At 38.3% G+C, this 23,125-nt stretch overlaps 1 protein-coding gene across 5 annotated transcripts in view; it reads left to right on the top strand.

Annotated features, from left to right (window-relative positions):
• Positions 1–23,125, top strand: part of LOC145459351 (uncharacterized) — a 183,053-nt gene that overhangs the window by 114,671 nt on the left and 45,257 nt on the right. For all 5 annotated transcript variants that reach the window (XM_080338002.1, XM_080338000.1, XM_080338001.1 and 2 more), the window contains 2 exons: positions 1,496–1,612; positions 7,403–7,577. In XM_080338002.1, coding sequence (XP_080194128.1) covers positions 1,496–1,612; positions 7,403–7,577 — 292 coding nt within the window. The remainder of the gene's footprint in view (positions 1–1,495; positions 1,613–7,402; positions 7,578–23,125) is intronic.

Raw genomic sequence — 23,125 nt, 5'->3', positions numbered from 1 at the left:
ACGGCCGTAAATGTGCAATTTGATTAAACGTATTGAATCTCAAATATTTGACAGCTTCTAATTAAACCTGAAGCATTTCTTCGCGCGATCGCGCGATTCAAGCTGATATGCGTTTCGTTTCTAATATAGCGATAATGCCCGCTTGCAAGCTGAATCCAGTCGTAAAAATTGCGAACCTCATAGACAAATGATGCACGCCACAAAGAAATAACAACTTAGGGAATTGTGCGTCTCATGAATGAAGGTTTCCTGGTACGTTTGAGAGATTACAATACACAATTCAACTACACCCACAATCCTGATGTGAGGTCAAGGTTTGCCATTACGACTGTCCGCTGGAATGAGGCCGTGCGTAAATATGTAATTAAAATGCGACCGTGAATGACTAAAATGTTGAACACCCCTGGCCTATATCTAATTGAGGCTGGGAAGAAGAAACGTGCTTAAAGGGGCACTGCGCTCTAAAAATGATGTGGTCTCAAATTGAAGGTAAAAAGGAACAAAAATTTTTGGCCGCAGCCATTTCCTTCAGAACGCCACCGTAATGGAGCTGCAATTTATTGAAATTTCTACAAGACCAGCTGCCGCGGCTGTTTAACCCGTTACGGCGTTACATGGCACGATATCTTCACCGTCGCACTTGCTCGACGCGATTAGGCAGTCACGCAGAGAACGAATTTTAGATAGTTGTCAGCCGATGTTATGAAGGAAATGTGTCCAAGTTTCGTTCTCTGAGTGACCGCCTTATCGCGTCGAGCAAGTGCGACGATGAAGACATCGTGCCATGTAACGGGTTAAGCAGCCGCGACAGCTGGTCTTGTAGAAATTTCAATAAATTGCAGCTCCATTACGGTGGCGTTCTGAAGGAAATGGCTGCGGCGTAAAATTTTTGTTCGTTTTTACCTTCAATTTGAGACCACATCATTTTTAGAGCGCAGTGCCCCTTTAATGATGCTACTAAAACGCAGACTTGGGGATTCACATAATTTGGAGTACTCTCCATCACTGTCTAAAGCTGACTTATATTTTCCCAGCCAAGTATTCAAATGAATGAATCTAATACAAGATACAATTTACTCTTGCAAGTCAGTCACCTCTGCTCTCTGGAAGATCATTGTATTTCAAACGCTGAAAACTTCAAGTGTCCACCAATATAGTTGCTTTCTCTCACTTGATAGAATCATTCGTAAACTGTGAAACTCGCAAGCATGTGTCGAGTTCTCATTTTAACAGCGACGGTTTAATTCGTATAGCAAGTTTCATTTACTCGGTGAGCTCTCAGTAACGAATTATCCTTTATTCTCATAGGAACTGGCTCGTGGCTACTCAAGACTAATATATGGTACTTCTGGTAATAATCTAGCAGTTGGGACGAACATTTCATTGTGTCGTCCGCGGTAATTTTGGCTCAACACCCAATAAACTCGCGCGGCCAGGGCTATCTCGTCGCATTGGTATTGCACTGAATTGTAATGATGTGTATCTGGTGCAATAGATAGCGCACAATCGACGATGGAGCCATTTCGAAGTGGTGGCACAGAACAGGCGACGACGACGGTGAGTCACATTGGCAAAAGGACCGACACAGGGAGCGAATCCACAGCACCCATGCGTACGTATATATTCGAATGTAGTTGGTATAAGAAGCGATCAGTTTGTTGTTTTGGTGGGATCCGCAGGTGGTGGCTTGCCATAATATCTACCAATAATTACGTGTGGAACTATGCCTTCTGTTGCAATTTGAAGTTGTCACTTTCATTTTTACCAACATACATTATTCCTGTTTATCACATGCCTCATGACAGCGGTTCCTACACATTTTAGACCGCAAATAAAATCCGAGTTTTAATGACATCTCACCCAAGCCTCACACACCAAAACAATACATTTTGAATATTAGTATATGGTACGTTTTCACGGGTATATAAGACATCGAAAACGCGGCGACAACAGTTGAACGCAACGCAGCTCTGTGAAAAATAATATTCCATATTAGGGTGAATTATAGGCTACTACTCCGGAGGTCGGATTTGTACTGCATCTGTACTTCTGTATGCTCAGATTGGGGCGGAGCGGATCTACAAATTCCCTGATCCTACTCCAATCCTGTTTTTTAAAGCTCTGGTCCGACTCCGGTCCGACTCTTAGAATGGATTCTAGAACTAACCGTGATCCGGTCCGAAAAACTCCGATGATAATCACCTACTCACAGGATGTTGTCGAATATTGATTGAAACAATGCAAACAGGAAATTAAAAACTCAGATGTCGAACCCAACCCTTATCTGAAGTAATCATGCCAACTTGGAGGTAGCATGTGGTTTATGTCCATGAACATTTCACTTTACCTATTGATTCGAGGGTGCAGCAGGATAATGCTGTCATATTCTTAGTAGAAAGTACTGATCCGGCTCCGATCATACTCCGACCGTATTAGAAAAATACTGATCTGGCTTCGAACCTGCTACGGCCAAAACTGAGAAAATCCGGCCACATATCTAATTCGGCTCCCGTCCATGCTCATCCCTGTGACAAGGATCGGGCTATTCGGTGCGTAACATTTCGAAGACCCATAATATCAATATTGAAGCTTTCGGCTAACTCAGTGGTTCCCAACCTTTTTCGAACCATCGCCCCCTTTTCAAGGTCAACATCGATCATCGCCCCCAAAATTTTGTGTACCGAAAATTGGGCATACAAACTGAAATCACCGGCGGGTTGACTAAAAAAAAAAGTCAAATTTTCGGCTCGATGTCACACTTTTGTAACTAAATTTCCGTGGGTTGACTAAAAAAAAGAGGTCAGCCGTTTTAACGCGTCATCGCCCCCCTATCGCCCCCGTCGCCCCCTTTGTCCATTTTCGCCCCCCCTGTCGCCCCCTTCGTCATTTTCGCCCCCCTAGACCGCCAAATCGCCCCCTGGGGGGTGATATCGCCCACGTTGGGAACCACTGGGCTAACTAGTTAATGGTCAATTTTGGCCAAGGGTTTTTGCCGCCGCACCCGCACTTTGCCCAGTCAAAACGCATGTTGGCTAAATAAGAGTTACAAAGTTTTGTGGCCCAAATTCCGGACACTCTTTAGTGCCTCCCTAGGTTTTTTTTAATGAGGTATGAACACATATGAAGTCACACTGGCAATGTTTTGTCTATCGATTGTATACAGGAGTGGAATTTTTTAACGTAGGTAGTGAAATAACCGTGGGCCATCTCGGACTTTTGCTGTGGTAATTGCTAGAGTCGGTATTCTCATTTGGTCTGCAACAGACTTCTTCACGGACCGGATTGTAGTAAATGATAGTTATTTTAATTTATTTTTTATTGTAGTTTTGGCCACGACATGGGTATCCATATTAAAATCAATATATGTGACATTAAATTGCGTTGGGCGCGAGGAAAAATTTCGAATAGCATAATCTTAGCCGAAATAGGATATTGCTTATGTTGATCTACGAAACAAATTTCAGATCCCTCAAGCCTTCAAACTTGCGGACATTTAAACACATTTCAGCAATTCCTCCCGGAATCAGTTTGAACAGTAAAATTCCGGACATGTCTATGGAGTTCCGAACGTATGGCAACCCTAGACTAGGCGGTATTGTCAGAAATATATCGGCAATAGGAAGCGATTAGAGGTGTTCACTAACGAAATACTTGTACTTTTTCGCAGGAAAGTAATATGGTAAAGTAATAATTAGTGTTCATATCAAATTGTATTATATGATTGAAGTTGACATTAGCCACTGCCCGATGTATAGGTTATGCATCGAAGAGCATAAAAAAACTCGCAAATTCAACTTTTCTGCGGCGACATCATTCATTTTACGTAAGTCACAAAGATTCATTTCGAAACTTTGAAATCGGATAATGCTTTTCGACCAGCACAAGTCTACGTCGTCACGTCCCAATATATTTCATAACTACTTCAGATAGAAATAGTATTTTTCCATATATTTCCATTTACAACAGCACTTGCATATAGATGTAATTGATCCCATAAATGAATACTTTGACAACCGGTGGCAGAGATACGCGCTTAACGCAAAATGAGCTAGGCGGATTGTGATAAGGTCGGGTTATCATACGTGCTAGGGATGGTGTGAACCTCTGAAAGGTTCAGGTTCGTGGGAACGCGAACCTTTTTGAAAGATTCTGTGTCAACGCGAACGTGAACTTTATGACGTTTCATGACGTCATATTGGTAATTCTAACCCTACATTTCAGTGAATTGATATAATAATGTACACCAAGGGTCGGCAACCTACGGCCCGCGGGCCGGATCCGGCCCGCCAAGCGAAATGGTCCGGCCCGCGACATAATAATTAGTTATCACAAGAATACGGCCCGCCGTTTCATAATGAGTTTCAATCTGCAGTGCAGCGCTGCATGAAAAAAATGCGGCATTACTACGCTATAATAGTAGCCTACATCGTATTAGTCTATTGTAACGCCATAAAACGAAGGTGGTTGAAGTAGGAGATGGAGATAGACTAGACTGGATCAGTGCTTATCAATCGGGTGTATCTCGCAACCGAAAGTGTTCCATACTTTTTTAAAGGGCTTACCACTCTAACGGGGTGTGACAATAAAGGTGTTCTTCCTTTGCTCCAAAAACGCTTGGAACATCTCAGACGCAATGACGGAATCTCAAACTGTTCAATTATAGATAACTAGCCTCCGTATGATAGTTAGCCTGTCTATGGATTAATTTTCCAGAAGGCATTGTGTGCCAAGACAAAAAACCTGAAAAGTGTTTTGGCCACATTGGTGAAAACTTTTAATATGATTTTTGTCCCATTAACTGAATCAGTTACGCCAGATATATCTAGAAACAGAGAATCAATATGGCGATGTCATGTAGGCCTATATCTGTCATGTTCGCTCATTAAGTCGAGCAGCTATGCTTATACGAGTGTATAAACTGAGAAATGAAATAGCAACTTTCCTCGAAAACACAAATATCGCCGACTCATAATCTTGTAATCAAAAATGGGTATCTCATCTTGCTTTCCTGGTACATTTAACGTCACATCTGAACAAATTGAATTTGCAACTTCAGGGGGAAAACAACTAAATACATGAGATGTTGAGGCGCATTCAAAACAAATCTGTGAATCTGGAAATGTCAACAGTACAAAGAAAATTATGCTCACTTTCCTAAACTGGAGGAGAGAAAACCTAGTACCAACACTACATTTGTAACTGTGATACGAAATTTAACTACTGAATATTCAACCGCTTTTCCGACATTCCTTCTCTACAAAATGAATTCTGACTATTCAGTGCTCTGTTTAATGTGGACGCCAATACCATTGCCTGGAAATTTCAAATGGGCCTTTCTGAAATGCGATGCAGTTGAATTGAATGACAAATTTTATACAAAGAGCATATCGCTGCATGACTTTGACAAAGAGTACGTTCATGAAATTGGTCTTTGTCCCAGCTTGACCATGACCAGCAATGCAAAAGAAATTGCATCGATTTTTGGAAGCACGTACGCATGTGAACAATAGTTTTGAACAGTGAAATTCACGAAGAGCAAGCCAAGATCACGTATTTCGGACGTCCATTTTGAATAGGGTCTGATTCTTGTTTCATCGGACTTGTTACCAGAAGTTGAAAACCTTTCACAAAGCAAGCTGCGTCAATTGTCACAATTATTCTGTGTTGTTGAAGTGTAAATACATGTGCCTTCTGATTGGTATGATTGAGATTGCAGCAATGTAGGATAATATACCGAAGTGAGCGTAAAATATAGTACTAAGAAAAAATCCGGCCCGCCAAAAAGTTGTACACCCGAAATTTGGCCCGCGACTAGCAAAAGGTTGCCGACCCCTGATGTACACGAACACGATACATAGCGACAACTCGGTCCACATTATGCCACAATGGTAAAGTAGCCTACATACTGACTTTTTAACCGTTGTCAAACGTATCAACCGGAGCAATCAAATGATATATTAATCCCATAAAATCAATATCTTTGCCAACAATTTCGACGAGGTATGCCCTAACGGTCTAGACCAGACCGGACAATGTATTCGGTGTCTCAGTATTGCTACATTGTTATTGAGAAGATTGTAAAACGGGTCATATATTAGCTGCCGATAGTATCACATTAACAAGTTACACAGGAGTAGTCGACACCCCAATCACACGCATTTGGTTTTTATGATACAATAATTAAATAGTATATTCATATTGAAATGAACCCGAATATTTTCGGCTGACACTCGTCAGGGGTAATCGTCAGCAACTAGTAGAGAGTTGGAAAGAACATTGTATATCAACAATCGTATCACAAAATATGGCGTCACCAGCATGAAATTTCGAATGAGAGAGCGTTCAATGTACTATTTTTAGGTGATACACGAACTCCTTTTGTTGACAGAGTTTTGGTTGGTGTATTTTGATAAAAGTTGATTCCAAGGCACACAAATATATACAATAAACATATTCAATCAAGATTGATCCCATACGCCTGTTAGATTTTTTACATTAGGCAACGATGTATTCCTAATATGGATTTTATTGACTGGTTGGATAAGCATCATTTGCTGACTACTTATATGTAGCGTATTTCGCTCTTGCTGTTGTGTGATTGCTGGTCAAGCTCACAGCAGAGTCCTTAAACATTCACGTACAGAAAATTGGATATTTCGAGCAAACGTTTATAACAAAGCAAGTCAAATTTTCGCTGTTGTCAAGGTGCATGCTCGTTTAGTGTTGATTTTTTTGTGCCGCCAGCGCCATGCATAGAGTGACCCGCAGTTGAAATGCAATAAAATGCATTTCAACCAAAGATGTTATAATGTCGTGGAAAATTGTAATATATGAAAAAGGTTCACAGTGCAGAACCTACCAAGCTTCGTTTGTGAACGTGAACCTCTAAATTTCCGAGGCTCACACACATAACGCGAACGTGAACCTCACGTTCACACCATCCCTAATACGTCCTTCCTTAGGATAATTTGTCCTCCTTTTTCAGGTTTTTGAAAATGTCCTCCGAGGACGCCTAAATGTCCTTTGGGAGATTTCGTCTTCTTTTTTGAGAATTTGTGTTAAATATTGGTCAAAATTCGACTGAGATACAGTAAATCAGCACTGAAGTAACGCTCCGACGGCTATTTCGGGAGCTGAGCCGGAAAGTTGATTTTTTTTCTCTTTTTTTAGTCAACCGACCACGAAATGGGAGAAATTTACCATTTTGTAAATATTTTCCTCCGGTATTGTAAGTTTGACAAATTTGAAAAGGTGTCCTCCTTTCCCGATTTCAAAATATGGTAACCCTAAATAATGTAAATTAGTTTTTAGCATCAGCGCTGTCGTAGATGTATGCTCGCCACTTGAAATTATTATGTAAAACCTTTTCCAACTCTTTTGAGTCGCGCTGTGATTTACGCAGTATGTCCAACGCTGGAGCAGAAGCTAGACATTATCTTCATTTTGGACGGATCCTACTCGGTCAGAGACTATTTCGATGACATCATCAGATGGACGCAAAATATGACAGCCAGATTTGGGGTGAACTCCGGCTTGAACCAGATAGGAGTGGTCCTGTATTCAAACTACGAACGTGGGTAAGTTTCTCTATAGTTTCAACCCCAGTCACCAAGAGCTGTATATAAACGTACACAGTAGCGCATATAGCCAGTGGTGGCTTTTGGGGTGGGTGAGGTGGTTGGTCGCCCGCCCCCCCCCTGGTCGAAGGACCCCCTCTTTAGTTAATCATCATATCTCTGCATTTGTTAGAAAAGTCCCATATCCCAATAATCATCAAGTCTCTGCATGCGGTAGAGGAAGGCTACTTAGTTTTGGGTGTAGTCTATCCTTTCAACCATGCGATAATATATAAGACCTAATCCATCGCCTGTTTAAAACCCTGACGTAGTGTGCTGGCTCGTTACTAATGTCAGCTGATAGCTTTCCAGAATAGTGTGGGTCTATTTAGCCTGCAGCAGTTGTATCGCTATTCTATTATTTCCAGAGGTGGTCAGTAACGAAGTACTTCTACTTTTTCGAAGTACTCAAGTAGTTTTCCTCTACTTCTAGTACTTACTCGAGTAGAACTAATTTTTATTACTTCTACTTCTACTTCGTAATATTTTGTGATCTACTTACTTATTTTCCGCTATTTTCAGTTTGTCAAGTAGAAGTAGTTTAATCCTCCAATCAGGAAGATAGCCTGAAGAATTTCGGGGCTGTTTTCACGGAGTATCAACATATTTATCAGAAAAGTTGAGTAAAGCCCAGAATTTTCGTCGCGCTTCGCGCATAGTGAGTATGGAGTGACCAATATGATTTCGCGAAAGCATCGGTGAATATAATTCAGGCAGCGGGTTGCGTGGTTCCGTTCACACCGCATTGTCGCCCATATGAAATATTTCATCACAGTATATATGGCCCATCATAACGTTTGAACCTGATGTTTCGCAATCCAGCATTTACTTATCACACCGCAGTGACATATCGATCTCACCTTCATACTTGCCACCTGATTTTATCGCTTGCCACTTTATATTATCTTCTTTTACTTTCATTCAGTGTGCATGCCTCCTCTTTACGTCGCCTAGACCCAGGTGGATGTCTGATCTTAAAACTACTCCTATACTCGTTTCGGCATCTTCTTATCATTCATTGTATTGCAGTCTTGTGTTGTTTGGAACTTATGAAATTTTATGAATAAACTTGAACTTGAACATGTAGTCTAGCAGTCCATGACATGTCCTAACAGTGGGCTCTGACTTTTTTTTTAGCTTTAGACCTGTTTCAGCTTACAACCTTTGAAACTTTCTGGAATAAAGACATGAAATACATTTCCGCTTTTAGATGTACTATTCATATTTCACTTTCAATTCCCAGTATCATACTTTGAGCTCTAATTAGTATTAGTTCTTTTGTCTGGAGAACATATATGTTTAAGTATAAAAGGAAATGTGGTAATGCCTTTAATTTCCGGAAATAAAGCTACACAATATGGCATTTTGACGATGCACCATATTTTTTATTAACGTTTACTAATCGCGCCAAGTGTTAAAGTCGTATCCGACACCACTTCTTCGTATTGCTCTTCGACTGAACTAGGGGCCTTATAATATGAGGGAGGGCACCATGCCATGATATTCTCTAAAACGGGGTGTTCGAGTAAACAAGGATTAGTATCGCATTTCTATATCAATACTATCATTTTCATCTCATCATGCGGACAAACGTTTATGCTGTCGAAAATTGGATACATCCTGGTATGCAACAATATGAATCAAGCTCTGCACTTTCCGCGTAGCTCAATTTGACACTTTTGACAATCAATGCGAACGAATTACAATCGTTTTCACAACTACTTACCTACTTGAGTAGATTTAAAGTCAGTCAATTCTACTTCTACTTCAAGTAGTTTTAGGTTGCATATGGAAGAAGTACTTCTACTCGTACTTGAGTAGATTTTTCCGTCGCTACTTCTACTTCTAGTAGCTTTCTTGACTACTTTGACCACCTTTGATTAATTCACGCTACATGCCATACCTCTTCAACATGAAGGCATGAGCTATAGTTAACTGGTTCAATCCTTTTATAATTTGACAATGTACGATAAAAGAAGGCTTAGGAGCTAGAGCAGGCGCAGCCAACCTTTTCGGCCAAAGGACCACATTCCATTGACGAACCATCGCGCGGGCCACTAGCCGCGCCAAGTGCGAAATTTTTTTAAAGTTTATAAGTCAATATTATGGTTACTTGAGTATATTCCGGGTCTGCTGTATATTATTGGGCTCAGTTTGCAAGAACTGGACTATTCGTCGCCTGGACATATCGATATCGAAAGCTTCGGCCAACATGCGTCGATCATTTTATGCCTATGTTTAATCGTCGACGGTCTTTCTGCGAGCGCAAACACAAGGTCGCATGTTGGACGACACTTTCTCTCGTAATTGCGATTATAATTAGATAGATTTCAATACAACATCCATTGCAGTAAAATATTTATTCCACTCGAAGACTTTTCGGGTGCTTAGCCTTAAAATCAACAATCATCCAATTGACGAAGCCTATTTTATATAGACAAAAAGATTTTCTGTATAACTTACAAATTTCCCATTAGTGCGTTCTAAGTATAGTGTTTGTTATTGTTTAGTTTCAAATTGCTATGTTATTATAGTACCGTACCGTACAGTTCAAAGTTTGTTATTGTTGCCATTGTTTCATTGCGGACTCATGGTATGTATAATTTCTGATTGTTGCGTCATACTTTGCCTCTCTGGTTTTGCTTTTCATTCTGTTTAAATCCCTTCAGTGTGCTGGTAATTCTTGAAAAGAGGCACCCGAAAAGTCTTCGAGTTGAATAAATATGTTACTGCAATGGATGGTGTATTGAAAGCTATCTTCAAGTTCTGTACCACGAACCAACTGTTTATTATAATTAGACTTGATCTCGCACATTAGGCGTTCTTTCATTTTTAGGAGGGGTAACAATATTAAAAGCAAGAAACCGAGTGACAACATATTGCGGGAAGCGGGAAGAAAATTTTTACTTTAGATAAATCTACCGCAGAAAATTCTGCTTTATTGTAATGTACGAAGATCTACAATAATTTGACTGGCCCATGGATCTGCCAATACGTCGGAATTGATATTTTAGTCGTCACGTCCCAAGTGTTGCGGCCGGACTGATCAAATTTTTGGTCGGCCAATGAAGTTCACAATCTGGGCAATCCATTTTTGGTAATATTTCTAATTTCTGAAATTACCGCGTGAGCCACTCGAAACCTTCTCGCGGGTCACGGCCGGCCCTGAGCTAGAGCAATTCAACATTTCGGCCTCTGTCAAAGCCTTGTAATAGTGTCATATGCACACACGCAATCCCGTTTCAAATGGAGCCCTAATATTAAGCTGGTAACCCTGTGATGCGAAAGGGAGTCTGGGGCGTAAGTAGTGAGGGGATCCTTAGTTGGTACGCACCCTCAGGCTATTTACGTTCATCGCTCACCGCTAGACTATAGCCGTGTGTATTTAGGAGCAAATTTCAAAAAGTATGATGTCTGTGCAAGACTATATTCGGCAGATATTCTATTATGTGTATTTTCCTGGATATTCTATTATGGGTATCGTTTCGTGCAGGCCAATCCCCCGCCCTGAGGCTATTTACGTTCATCGTGCACCGGTAGACTATTGCCTTGTGTATTTATGAGCATCGCTCGCCGCTACACTATCGAAACTTTCCTCCGATATTCTATTATATGTATTTAGGACTAATGCGACATCTATTGCGTAGAATATGCGTACTGAGCTGTTTTTGAGAATATGAATTCTCGCACACTTAACGTTGAACTAGATTTCATGACATCATCACAGAGGAAGTAGGCGACTATCTAGGTTGTAGGTTCGATTCTTGTCGCTTCCGCGAGTTCCATTTAGTCACCGCATTTCATCTATGCCCGGTTTATGATGTCATCACAGAGGAATTAGGCGACTGCAGAAGGTTATAGGCTCGATTCCCACTTATTCTATTATGTGTATTTTCCTGGATATTCTATTATGTATATTTGTATTAGTGAAATGCGTCTTGATAATATTAGAGCGTTAACTTTCGAGAAATAATTTTTGTATATTTCGGACTATGTATGTTCGCAAAGACTGTAATTAATTAATATAAAATGGGATTTCGCCTATTCCTACTTCCAAACTTTTATTTTACACTCGCTGTTTTATTGTTAAGACGGCGTGAAACAGCGCTTTCGCTCGATTCTTGTAGTGACCACATTTCATACAATTCAGTCCTTTTCATGTCACTAGAATAAGGGTGATTAAACCGACAGTGAAACGCCGCCGACGTCTTATAACGATCATTATTTTTTATAAGCCGAGAAATGTACCTTCGCGCAATTTTTACAGGCGGTCTCACACACTTTACTGCGTCTGAAGTAAAATTTCAGCATCGTTGTTTGCTATAAGCCGGGAAATTAGAGTCGCTGCTTCGCACCATTTTACAGGCAGTCTCAGACACTTTGCTGCATCCGAGCTTCATACTAATACATGCATAATTTTTGCATGACGAGAATACGGGTAATACGGTCAATAATTGCCGGAGGCGAGTCATTTAAACCTTGTTGCTAGATAAAACCGCTTTCGGCTACAACAAAGTTGCCCTGCAACAAAAAATAGAAGCCCTAATGATCATGCAGAGGAAAGTTCAATTATACATCGAATTATTCGAATAGAATATCTACATTGTGTAGGTATGAAGTGAAATAGAACGGAGTTTACGCAAAAGTTGCTATTGATCATAGACCAAGCTTGCTTTCAGATCTGGAAACTAAATGCATATGAAAATTTACCTAGGTTTTCCCCACACGCATCAAATGTAGGCCTACTCAAGTGTTTATGAGGTGGCGAATAGTTCGAAGGTTTTTGGCATGCAAGGGCGTCACATAGAATTGTGGAGTTTTCTGTAAACTATAATCCAGTGATCGATTTTCAATCACTATATTTTTCATTAATATAAACTAAGTTACTGTTAGTAGGCAAACCCTAGAAAAGTATCCTCTGATAAAAGCCGGAGTATATTTGTTGTCCGTGAAATAAATAGATGGTGCGCAATATGAGCGGTGCTGCAATGACTGACAAATACTTTGAATTAATGTATAAAAGTAGCGATTTCGAACTACGTAAAAAGTTAGTCCAGCTCACGCAAGCGACAATTTGCGCGTTCTGAAGCCGTAAATTTACTCAACAGCATTGAGATAGCCCTGATTTAAAGAAATTTCATCACACATCTAATGATGGAGCACCTTCAAAACTAACGCAGTCGAATACCGACTTTTACGCATATCTGTTTGCATGAACATAGCGTATACCTAAACATAGTCAATTTTAATAACGGAATTACCATGCTAATAATCAAATCCCCAGCCTGAAACTTGGTACGCGGTCGTAGGACATTATGAAAATACACCACACCAAACTTCGTCAGACATTTCATGATGTAACACCTTTAAAACTAACGCAGTTCTCTACAGACTTTTGCGTAAATCTGTTTTTCGGTATGCGACCGATGCATTAATAACTTTAATACTATGTACTTTAAATTATCCACACCTATGAGTCGAAATGTTGTTAAGTAACTCATGTTTTCAGCATAACCTAAAAGCAAAGTGGACGAATTTCCATGTTGATCAAATACCCCAAACACTGCTTGCTTTCATAGTTAGTAATTAAGCGCATCACAGAATTTACCCAAAAAAGTCGGTACTCCGAAAATTTTGTAAAGTAGAGCTTTTGGCGTTGGACTTACGTTCAAATGAACAAGTGTTCACGTAGGTTCGAGGTCTGAATGAGTCTTTTAAAGCATATAGAAACGAAAAAACTAATCTAAAAAATTTAGGAAGTTTGGATGCGGCATATTTGGGTTTTTAAAAAATTATTTATACCCACGTTCCGAAATATTGTTAACTAACTTATGTTTTCGACATAAGATAAGCGTGAAGTGTACAAATTTCGATGTTGCGCAAATACCACAAACTTTGCTTGCTTTCAGAGCTGACAACTAAATGCAAGACAGACTTTACGCAAAAAACTTATACTTGAGCACTACGAAATGTACAAGTACTTACCTTTACACGACGTTTTTTGTAAAATGAATACTAATTTTATTAAAAAATAAAAAAGAGCGAAAAACTACATTTTATCCCGGAACGCAACATGAGAAATCGTTTCGATAATATCCAACATGGTGGTTCACTTCGAGGGTAATTTGTAAAACTCAAATATTGCATGGTTGGACTTCGCAAATTTTCGATTTATGTTTGCTATTTTTCAATTTCGTTAGTTCCCCGCCTTCAAATATCATGTTATACAAATATTATGTATAAGGAACAAGTATAAATCTGACTATGTTGTTGCTATTTACAAAATTACCTCCCTCAGTAACCAATTTCGCGTAGACTATGCAATTTTGTAAGGTATATAGAAAACTACTTTTACACTGTTACACTTATACTGCGAGTAGCGTTACACTGAATATTAAGTTCTATTCTGAAAATTTTGCCAAGTTAATAGTTTAAAAACTTATACTTCTGCACTACGAAATGTACAAGGACTCTACCTTTACACGACGTTTTTGTAAAATGAATACTAATTTTATTAAAAAAATAAAAAAATAGCGAAAAATTACATTTTATCCCGGAACGCAACAAGAAAAATCGTGTGAATTTGTAAACTACTTATTCATGACATAATAATAATTCTACATGTACACTTTTTCACATTTTATAACACTTTTAGTCGTACTTAACAGTTTCAGTTTTAATTAAAATTCGGAATATAAACTAATCGAAAAATTCGGTAACCAATTTCGCGTAGGCTATGCATACAAATGAGGAAAGTTACATCAACGCGTGTTAACTAGTTGTATCGAGTTATCGAATGATTTTTCCTTACATCAAAACAACTAGAATGTGTAACTACATTGAAAATCGTCCTAACCCTTTACACACCAGCGATAAATCGTACAAGCAACAAGTTTATAAAAATTCGGTAACCAATTTCGCGTAGGCTATGCATACAAATGAGGAAAGTTACATCAACGCGTGTTAACTAGTTGTATCGAGTTATCGAATGATTTTTTCCTTACATCAAAACAACTAGAATGTGTAACTACATTAAAAAACGTATCTAAATGAGCTCCAGGGCATTGTGATTATGCAGCATACCAAATTTCATCACACATTTCATGATGGACCAACTTTAAAACCAACGCAGTTCTATAGCAACTTTTGCCTAAATCTGTTTTCGGTAGCGTGTACATATACATAGTCAGCTTTAATAACAGAATTACCATGCTAATATGTGACTCCTCACCTTGAAACTTGGTACGTAATTGTAGGACATTGTGATTATGCAGCATACCAAATTTCCTCGCGCATTTCATAATGGAACAACTTTAAAACTAACGCGGCTCCACATCGACTTTTTGCGTGCATCTGTTTTGCGGGAGCGTATAGCACGTACCTATACATAGTCAACTTTAATAACGGAATTACCATGCTTAACATTGAATCCCAACTCTAAACTTGATACGTAGATGTAGGACATTATGGCAATGCACCATGCTAAATTTCATCACACATCTAATGATGGAACACCTTTAAAACTAACGCAGTCGAATACCGACTTTTACGCATATCTGTTTTGCGTGAACATAGCATATACCCATACATAGTCAATTTTAATAACAGAATTAGCATGCTAAAAATTAAATTCTCACCTTGAACGTTAGCACGCAGTTGTAGGACATAATAGCAATGCACCATACCAAATTTCGTCAGACATTTCATGATGTAACACCTTTAAAACCAACGCAGTTCCATACAGACTTTTGGCTAAATCTCTTTTTCCGTAGCGTAGCAGGTAGGACTACCTATACATAGTCAACTTTAATAACGGAATTACCATGTTAATATTCGACTCCCCACCTTGAAACTCACTTGAAACAATGCACCATGTCAAATTTTGTTACGCATTTCATGATTGAACAAATTTTAAACTAACGCAGTTCCATACCGACTTTTGCGGGAGCGTAGCACGTACCTATGCATACTCAACTTTAATAACGGAATTGCCGAGCTAAACATTGAATGCGCAACTTGAAGATTGGTTCACGGGTGTAGGACATTATGACAATGGAACATATCAAATTTCATCACACATTTCATGATGGAACACCTTTAAAACTAACACAGTTCTATACCAACTTAGCGTGAATCTTTTTGCAGGAGCGTAGCACGTACCTATGCGCAATCAACTTTAGTGATGGAATTACATATGTAGGCCTAACTAAGTTGCAACACTCTTACAATGATTCGTCTTGCTTCCTATAACATCCCACTCGATGCCCTCGTTATTAGGCTGTAATCTCAGCCTGAGCTATGTCTTGAAACCTACGGGACTCTGCAAATTGTTTCGATTTATTCTGTCCGTTTCAATTTAAGATAAGGAGGCCCATTTCACTCAATGAATCGATGCCTACGGTACTCTACAAAATTTTCTGATTAATTCTCCCTATGCTTATTAATCACAAGAAAGATGAGTTGACACCTAAAGTACGAAATACTTGTTCGCTTGAGCTAAGCCACAGCGCTTGGAGTGGAATTTTACGAGGTATGTGGACTCATTTCGTAGGGCTCTATGCCATAGGAGCATACTTTACGCTCCAATTCGATTCCCACACAATCCATATAATTACTAACAAAACCATTGAGTACCAGCCTTGACCCGACAGTACGACGGAGACTATCAAAATATCGAGAGGAGCCCTCTATTCTATTCTGAAATAATCAAGGTTTTATCAGGACTTCCATTCATATAGACTCCAGCAGAATCACTAATAACCTCTCAAATTTACTCACCTCGTTTAATCTGATACTCGTGTACCAAATCCCTATTTTCCGCAAGTATGATAGAGGCTATCGCTCGACACTCAACGATTCGTAATTTTGCTGGAATAGCCTACAAGTACAATTAGGGATTGAAAAGTAACTGATATAGGTTGGTATGTTTGTAGGATATTTACACTTCTACTTACCGCTTTTTCAGGAGAAACTACCTACTTTTAGGACTTTATATTTCAAAGTAGTTTGAGGTTACGTTTGTATCACCTTGATAAGTGCTATTATCAAAAACTGCTTTTGCTAAACTCTTACACTTTCACTGAACTTCAACACTGAATCTTGTAAAGTAGATAGAAAAGGAAAACTATTAACATAAGGTAAGTGAGAAGCACGCAAATTTCGATTGCATACAAATGCCATAAACTGCGCTAACTTTCAGAGTTGTTAAGTATAGAAGTACTCGTACTTCTTGAGAATACCCAAGTAGGTTTTTGCCTACATGCACCACATAGTCTCAAGTCCTTATGATATTGGAGTACATCAACTTCATGATAGCTAGAGTATTAAACAGTAATAGACCTAGAGTACTAACGTTTTACTTACTCGGAAATGACTACTTCTACCTTATTTTAAAGGATATCTCGTTCGAAGCGAAATTGTATGTGGTTTTGGATAACATCCAAGATGCAGGCTCACTTTGAAGGTTACTTCGTAAAACTCAAATATTGCGCAGTGAGAGTTCGCAAATTCTCGAAGTATTTTTGTTATTTTTATTGCGATAAGTCATTCTGCAGCGCGAAAATGCGTCGTAGGATATAGATGAAACTAGGACCACTCATCAAGACCGCTGAAAACAGTACGTTCAACATTTAGTAGCAGTAAATTTCTAGTAAAGTACAAGATGTGATGATTTCCGAGTGAGTTAAAAAGTAAGTATTGCAGGTATAGTTTACCTGAAAACCGAATACTCTGAAATAGAAGTAGATGCAGTGTAAATAGTTAATCACTTGATTAAGTTTGGTGCAAGCAGATAAAACCTATACTTGAGTAGTACAAAATGCACGAGTACTTCGCTATCGCCTCCCTCCACGTAATAAGTGACTACGGTTTAAGACAGCTTTTACCGATACTCGTCGGTTTCAGTTTTAGATAGAATTCGGAAACCAAATAATTTCATAAACATAAGCTAATTTAATGAATTTACTCGAATGTACTATGCCGCGCTGATAAGATTAATTATAATATACTTATCATGTTACAGAGATTTTTCTAGCGTAGAAAATCTTTAAAATGTAGTAAATAAAAAACATTCCCGCGCGCTCTTAAACAAAACACTTCCTAACCCTACCACCTAATACTAAGACGCGCGCGGGAATGTTTTTTATGCCTATACAACTAAACGAATACCCATCGGCCTGCTTACTACATTTTAAAGATTCTCTCCACTATTGTGTATACAAGAATATACTTCTCTTAGTAAGCAATTTCTCGTGAATTCCGAAGCACATTGACGCGTGTTAACTTCTATATTAGGTGATAGTATCATTTTCATGTCTGATAATGTTACTTGTCAAGGTGATACAAACGTAAGCTCAAACTACTTTAAAATTTAAAGTCTCACCAAATTTTATCTAAAACTGAAACTGTCGAGTACCGATAAAGTAGTCTAAAACCTAGTCACTTTTTACGTGGAAGGAGAACATAGCGAAGTACTTTTACATTTTGCAGTACTCAAGTATAGGTTTGGCCTGCTTGCGCTATACTTAATGGAGTGATTACCTATTTACACTGCATCTACTTCTATTTCAGAGTTTTTCGCTTTTTCGAGCAAACTATACCTTCAATACTTACTTTTCAACTAACTGGGAAATCATTACTTCTTGTACTTTAGTAGGACTTTACTGCTACAATATACTTTTGTTCAGTGGACCAGCGGTCTTGGTGAGTGTTGTCAGTTTCATCTATATCCTACGAAAAGCTACTTGAGTACTTCACGGGTTCGTATCATCGCAAATAATATATTCTAAACATGTTTAGATAGCGAGGAGTTGTAATTATAGGTGAAAGGGACAAATTTTATCTAAAACTGAAACTGTAAAGTACCGATAAAGTAGTCTAGAGTATTTTTTATGTTTATTCAGCTCAACGAATATCTTCATTTGGCCTGCTTACTACATTTTAAAGATTTTCTACGCTAGAAAAATCTCTGTAACATGATAAGTATATTATAATTAATCTTATCAGCGCGGCATAGTACATTCGAGTAAATTCATTAAATTAGCTTATGTTTATGAAATTATTTGGTTTCCGAATTCTATCTAAAACTGAAACCGACGAGTATCGGTAAAAGCTGTCTTAAACCGTAGTCACTTATTACGTGGAGGGAGGCGATAGCGAAGTACTCGTGCATTTTGTACTACTCAAGTATAGGTTTTATCTGCTTGCACCAAACTTGATCAAGTGATTAACTATTTACACTGCATCTACTTCTATTTCAGAGTATTCGGTTTTCAGGTAAACTATACCTGCAATACTTACTTTTTAACTCACTCGGAAATCATCACATCTTGTACTTTACTAGAAATTTACTGCTACTAAATGTTGAACGTACTGTTTTCAGCGGTCTTGATGAGTGGTCCTAGTTTCATCTATATCCTACGACGCATTTTCGCGCTGCAGAATGACTTATCGCAATAAAAATAACAAAAATACTTCGAGAATTTGCGAACTCTCACTGCGCAATATTTGAGTTTTACGAAGTAACCTTCAAAGTGAGCCTGCATCTTGGATGTTATCCAAAACCACATACAATTTCGCTTCGAACGAGATATCCTTTAAAATAAGGTAGAAGTAGTCATTTCCGAGTAAGTAAAACGTTAGTACTCTAGGTCTATTACTGTTTAATACTCTAGCTATCATGAAGTTGATGTACTCCAATATCATAAGGACTTGAGACTATGTGGTGCATGTAGGCAAAAACCTACTTGGGTATTCTCAAGAAGTACGAGTACTTCTATACTTAACAACTCTGAAAGTTAGCGCAGTTTATGGCATTTGTACGCAATCGAAATTTGCGTGCTTCTCACTTACCTTATGTTAATAGTTTTCCTTTTCTATCTACTTTACAAGATTCAGTGTTGAAGTTCAGTGAAAGTGTAAGAGTTTAGCAAAAGCAGTTTTTGATAATAGCACTTATCAAGGTGATACAAACGTAACCTCAAACTACTTTGAAATATAAAGTCCTAAAAGTAGGTAGTTTCTCCTGAAAAAGCGGTAAGTAGAAGTGTAAATATCCTGCAAACATACCAACCTATATCAGTTACTTTTCAATCCCTAATTGTACTTGTAGGCTATTCCAGCAAAATTACGAATCGTTGAGTGTCGTGCGATAGCCTCTATCATACTTGCGGAAAATAGGGATTTGGTACACGAGTATCAGATTAAACGAGGTGAGTAAATTTGAGAGGTTATTAATGATTCTGCTGGAGTCTATATGAAGGGAAGTCCTGATAAAACCTTGATTATTTCAGAAAAGAATAGAGGGCTCCTCTCGATATTTTGATAGTCTCCGTCGTACTGTCGGGTCAAGGCTGGTACTCAATGGTTCTGTTAGTAATTATATGGATTGTGTGGGAATCGAATTGGAGCGTAAAGTATGCTCCTATGGCATAGAGCCCTACGAAATGAGTCCACATACCTCGTAAAATTCCACTCCAAGCGCTGTGGCTTAGCTCAAGCGAACAAGTATTTCGTACTTTAGGTGTCAACTCATCTTTCTTGTGATTAATAAGCATAGGGAGAATTAATCAGAAAATTTTGTAGAGTACCGTAGGCATCGATTCATTGAGTGAAATGGGCCTCCTTATCTTAAATTGAAACGGACAGAATAAATCGAAACAATTTGCAGAGTCCCGTAGGTTTCAAGACATAGCTCAGGCTGAGATTACAGCCTAATAACGAGGGCATCGAGTGGGATGTTATAGGAAGCAAGACGAATCATTGTAAGAGTGTTGCAACTTAGTTAGGCCTACATATGTAATTCCATTACTAAAGTTGATCGCGCATAGGTACGTGCTACGCTCCTGCAAAAAGATTCACGCTAAGTTGGTATAGAACTGTGTTAGTTTTAAAGGTGTTCCATCATGAAATGTGTGATGAAATTTGATATCTTCCATTGTCATAATGTCCTACACCCGTGAACCAATCTTCAAGTTGCGCATTCAATGTTTAGCTCGGCAATTCCGTTATTAAAGTTGAGTATGCATAGGTACGTGCTACGCTGCCGGAAAAGTCGGTATGGAACTGCGTTAGTTTAAAATTTGTTCAATCATGAAATGCGTAACAAAATTTGAGATGGTGCATTGTTTCAAGTGAGTTTCAAGGTGGGGAGTCGAATATTAACATGGTAATTCCGTTATTAAAGTTGACTATGTATAGGTAGGCCTACGTGCTACGCTACGGAAAAAGAGATTTAGCCAAAAGTCTGTATAGAACTGCGTTGGTTTTAAAGGTGTTACATCATGAAATGTCTGACGAAATTTGGTATGGTGCATTGCTATTATGTCCTACAACTGCGTGCTAACGTTCAAGGTGAGAATTTAATTTTTAGCATGCTAATTCTGTTATTAAAATTGACTATGTATGGGTATATGCTATGTTCACGCAAAACAGATATGCGTAAAAGTCGGTATTCGACTGCGTTAGTTTTAAAGGTGTTCCATCATTAGATGTGTGATGAAATTTAGCATGGTGCATTGCCATAATGTCCTACATCTACGTATCAAGTTTAGTGTTGGGATTCAATGTTAAGCATGGTAATTCCGTTATTAAAGTTGACTATGTATAGGTACGTGCTATACGCTCCCGCAAAACAGATGCACGCAAAAAGTCGATGTGGAGCCGCGTTAGTTTTAAAGTTGTTCCATTATGAAATGCGCGAGGAAATTTGGTATGCTGCATAATCACAATGTCCTACAATTACGTACCAAGTTTCAAGGTGAGGAGTCACATATTAGCATGGTAATTCTGTTATTAAAGCTGACTATGCATATGTACACGCTACCGAAAACAGATTTAGGCAAAAGTTGCTATAGAACTGCGTTGGTTTTAAAGTTGGTCCATCATGAAATGTGTGATGAAATTTGGTATGCTGCATAATCACAATGCCCTGGAGCTCATTTAGATACGTTTTTTAATGTAGTTACACATTCTAGTTGTTTTGATGTAAGGAAAAAATCATTCGATAACTCGATACAACTAGTTAACACGCGTTGATGTAACTTTCCTCATTTGTATGCATAGCTTACGCGAAATTGGTTACCGAATTTTTATAAACTTGTTGCTTGTACGATTTATCGCTGGTGTGTAAAGGGTTAGGACGATTTTCAATGTAGTTACACATTCTAGTTGTTTTGATGTAAGGAAAAATCATTCGATAACTCGATACAGCTGGTTAACACGCGTTGATGTAACTTTCCTCATTTGTATGCATAGCCTACGCGAAATTGGTTACCGAATTTTTCGATTAGTTTATATTCCGAATTTTAATTAAAACTGAAACTGTTAAGTACGACTAAAAGTGTTATAAAATGTGAAAAAGTGTACATGTAGAATTATTATTATGTCATGAATAAGTAGTTTACAAATTCACACGATTTTTCTTGTTGCGTTCCGGGATAAAATGTAATTTTTCGCTCTTTTTTATTTTTTTAATAAAATTAGTATTCATTTTACAAAAACGTCGTGTAAAGGTAGAGTACTTGTACATTTCGTAGTGCAGAAGTATAAGTTTTTAAACTATTAACTTGGCAAAATTTTCAGAATAGAACTTAATATTCAGTGTAACGCTACTCGCAGTATAAGTGTAACAGTGTAAAAGTAGTTTTCTATATACCTTACAAAATTGCATAGTCTACGCGAAATTGGTTACTGAGGGAGGTAATTTTGTAAATAGCAACAACATAGTCAGATTTATACTTGTTCCTTATACATAATATTTGTATAACATGATATTTGAAGGCGGGGAACTAACGAAATTGAAAAATAGCAAACATAAATCGAAAATTTGCGAAGTCCTACCATGCAATATTTGAGTTTTACAAATTACCCTCGAAGTGAACCACCATGTTGGATATTATCGAAACGATTTCTCATGTTGCGTTCCGGGATAAAATGTAGTTTTTCGCTCTTTTTTATTTTTTAATAAAATTAGTATTCATTTTACAAAAAACGTCGTGTAAAGGTAAGTACTTGTACATTTCGTAGTGCTCAAGTATAAGTTTTTTGCGTAAAGTCTGTCTTGCATTTAGTTGTCAGCTCTGAAAGCAAGCAAAGTTTGTGGTATTTGCGCAACATCGAAATTTGTACACTTCACGCTTATCTTATGTCGAAAACATAAGTTAGTTAACAATATTTCGGAACGTGGGTATAAATAATTTTTTAAAAACCCAAATATGCCGCATCCAAACTTCCTAAATTTTTTAGATTAGTTTTTTCGTTTCTATATGCTTTAAAAGACTCATTCAGACCTCGAACCTACGTGAACACTTGTTCATTTGAACGTAAGTCCAACGCCAAAAGCTCTACTTTACAAAATTTTCGGAGTACCGACTTTTTTGGGTAAATTCTGTGATGCGCTCAATTACTAACTATGAAAGCAAGCAGTGTTTGGGGTATTTGATCAACATGGAAATTCGTCCACTTTGCTTTTAGGTTATGCTGAAAACATGAGTTACTTAACAACATTTCGA

Source organism: Botryllus schlosseri, chromosome 16 (assembly GCF_051294905.1).
Source record: "Botryllus schlosseri isolate E-star chromosome 16, Bs_hap1, whole genome shotgun sequence".
In the NCBI taxonomy this organism is placed as follows: domain Eukaryota; kingdom Metazoa; phylum Chordata; class Ascidiacea; order Stolidobranchia; family Styelidae; genus Botryllus; species Botryllus schlosseri.
The sequence above is the reverse complement of the archived record's forward strand: the minus strand, read 5'-3'. Positions and strand labels throughout refer to the sequence as shown.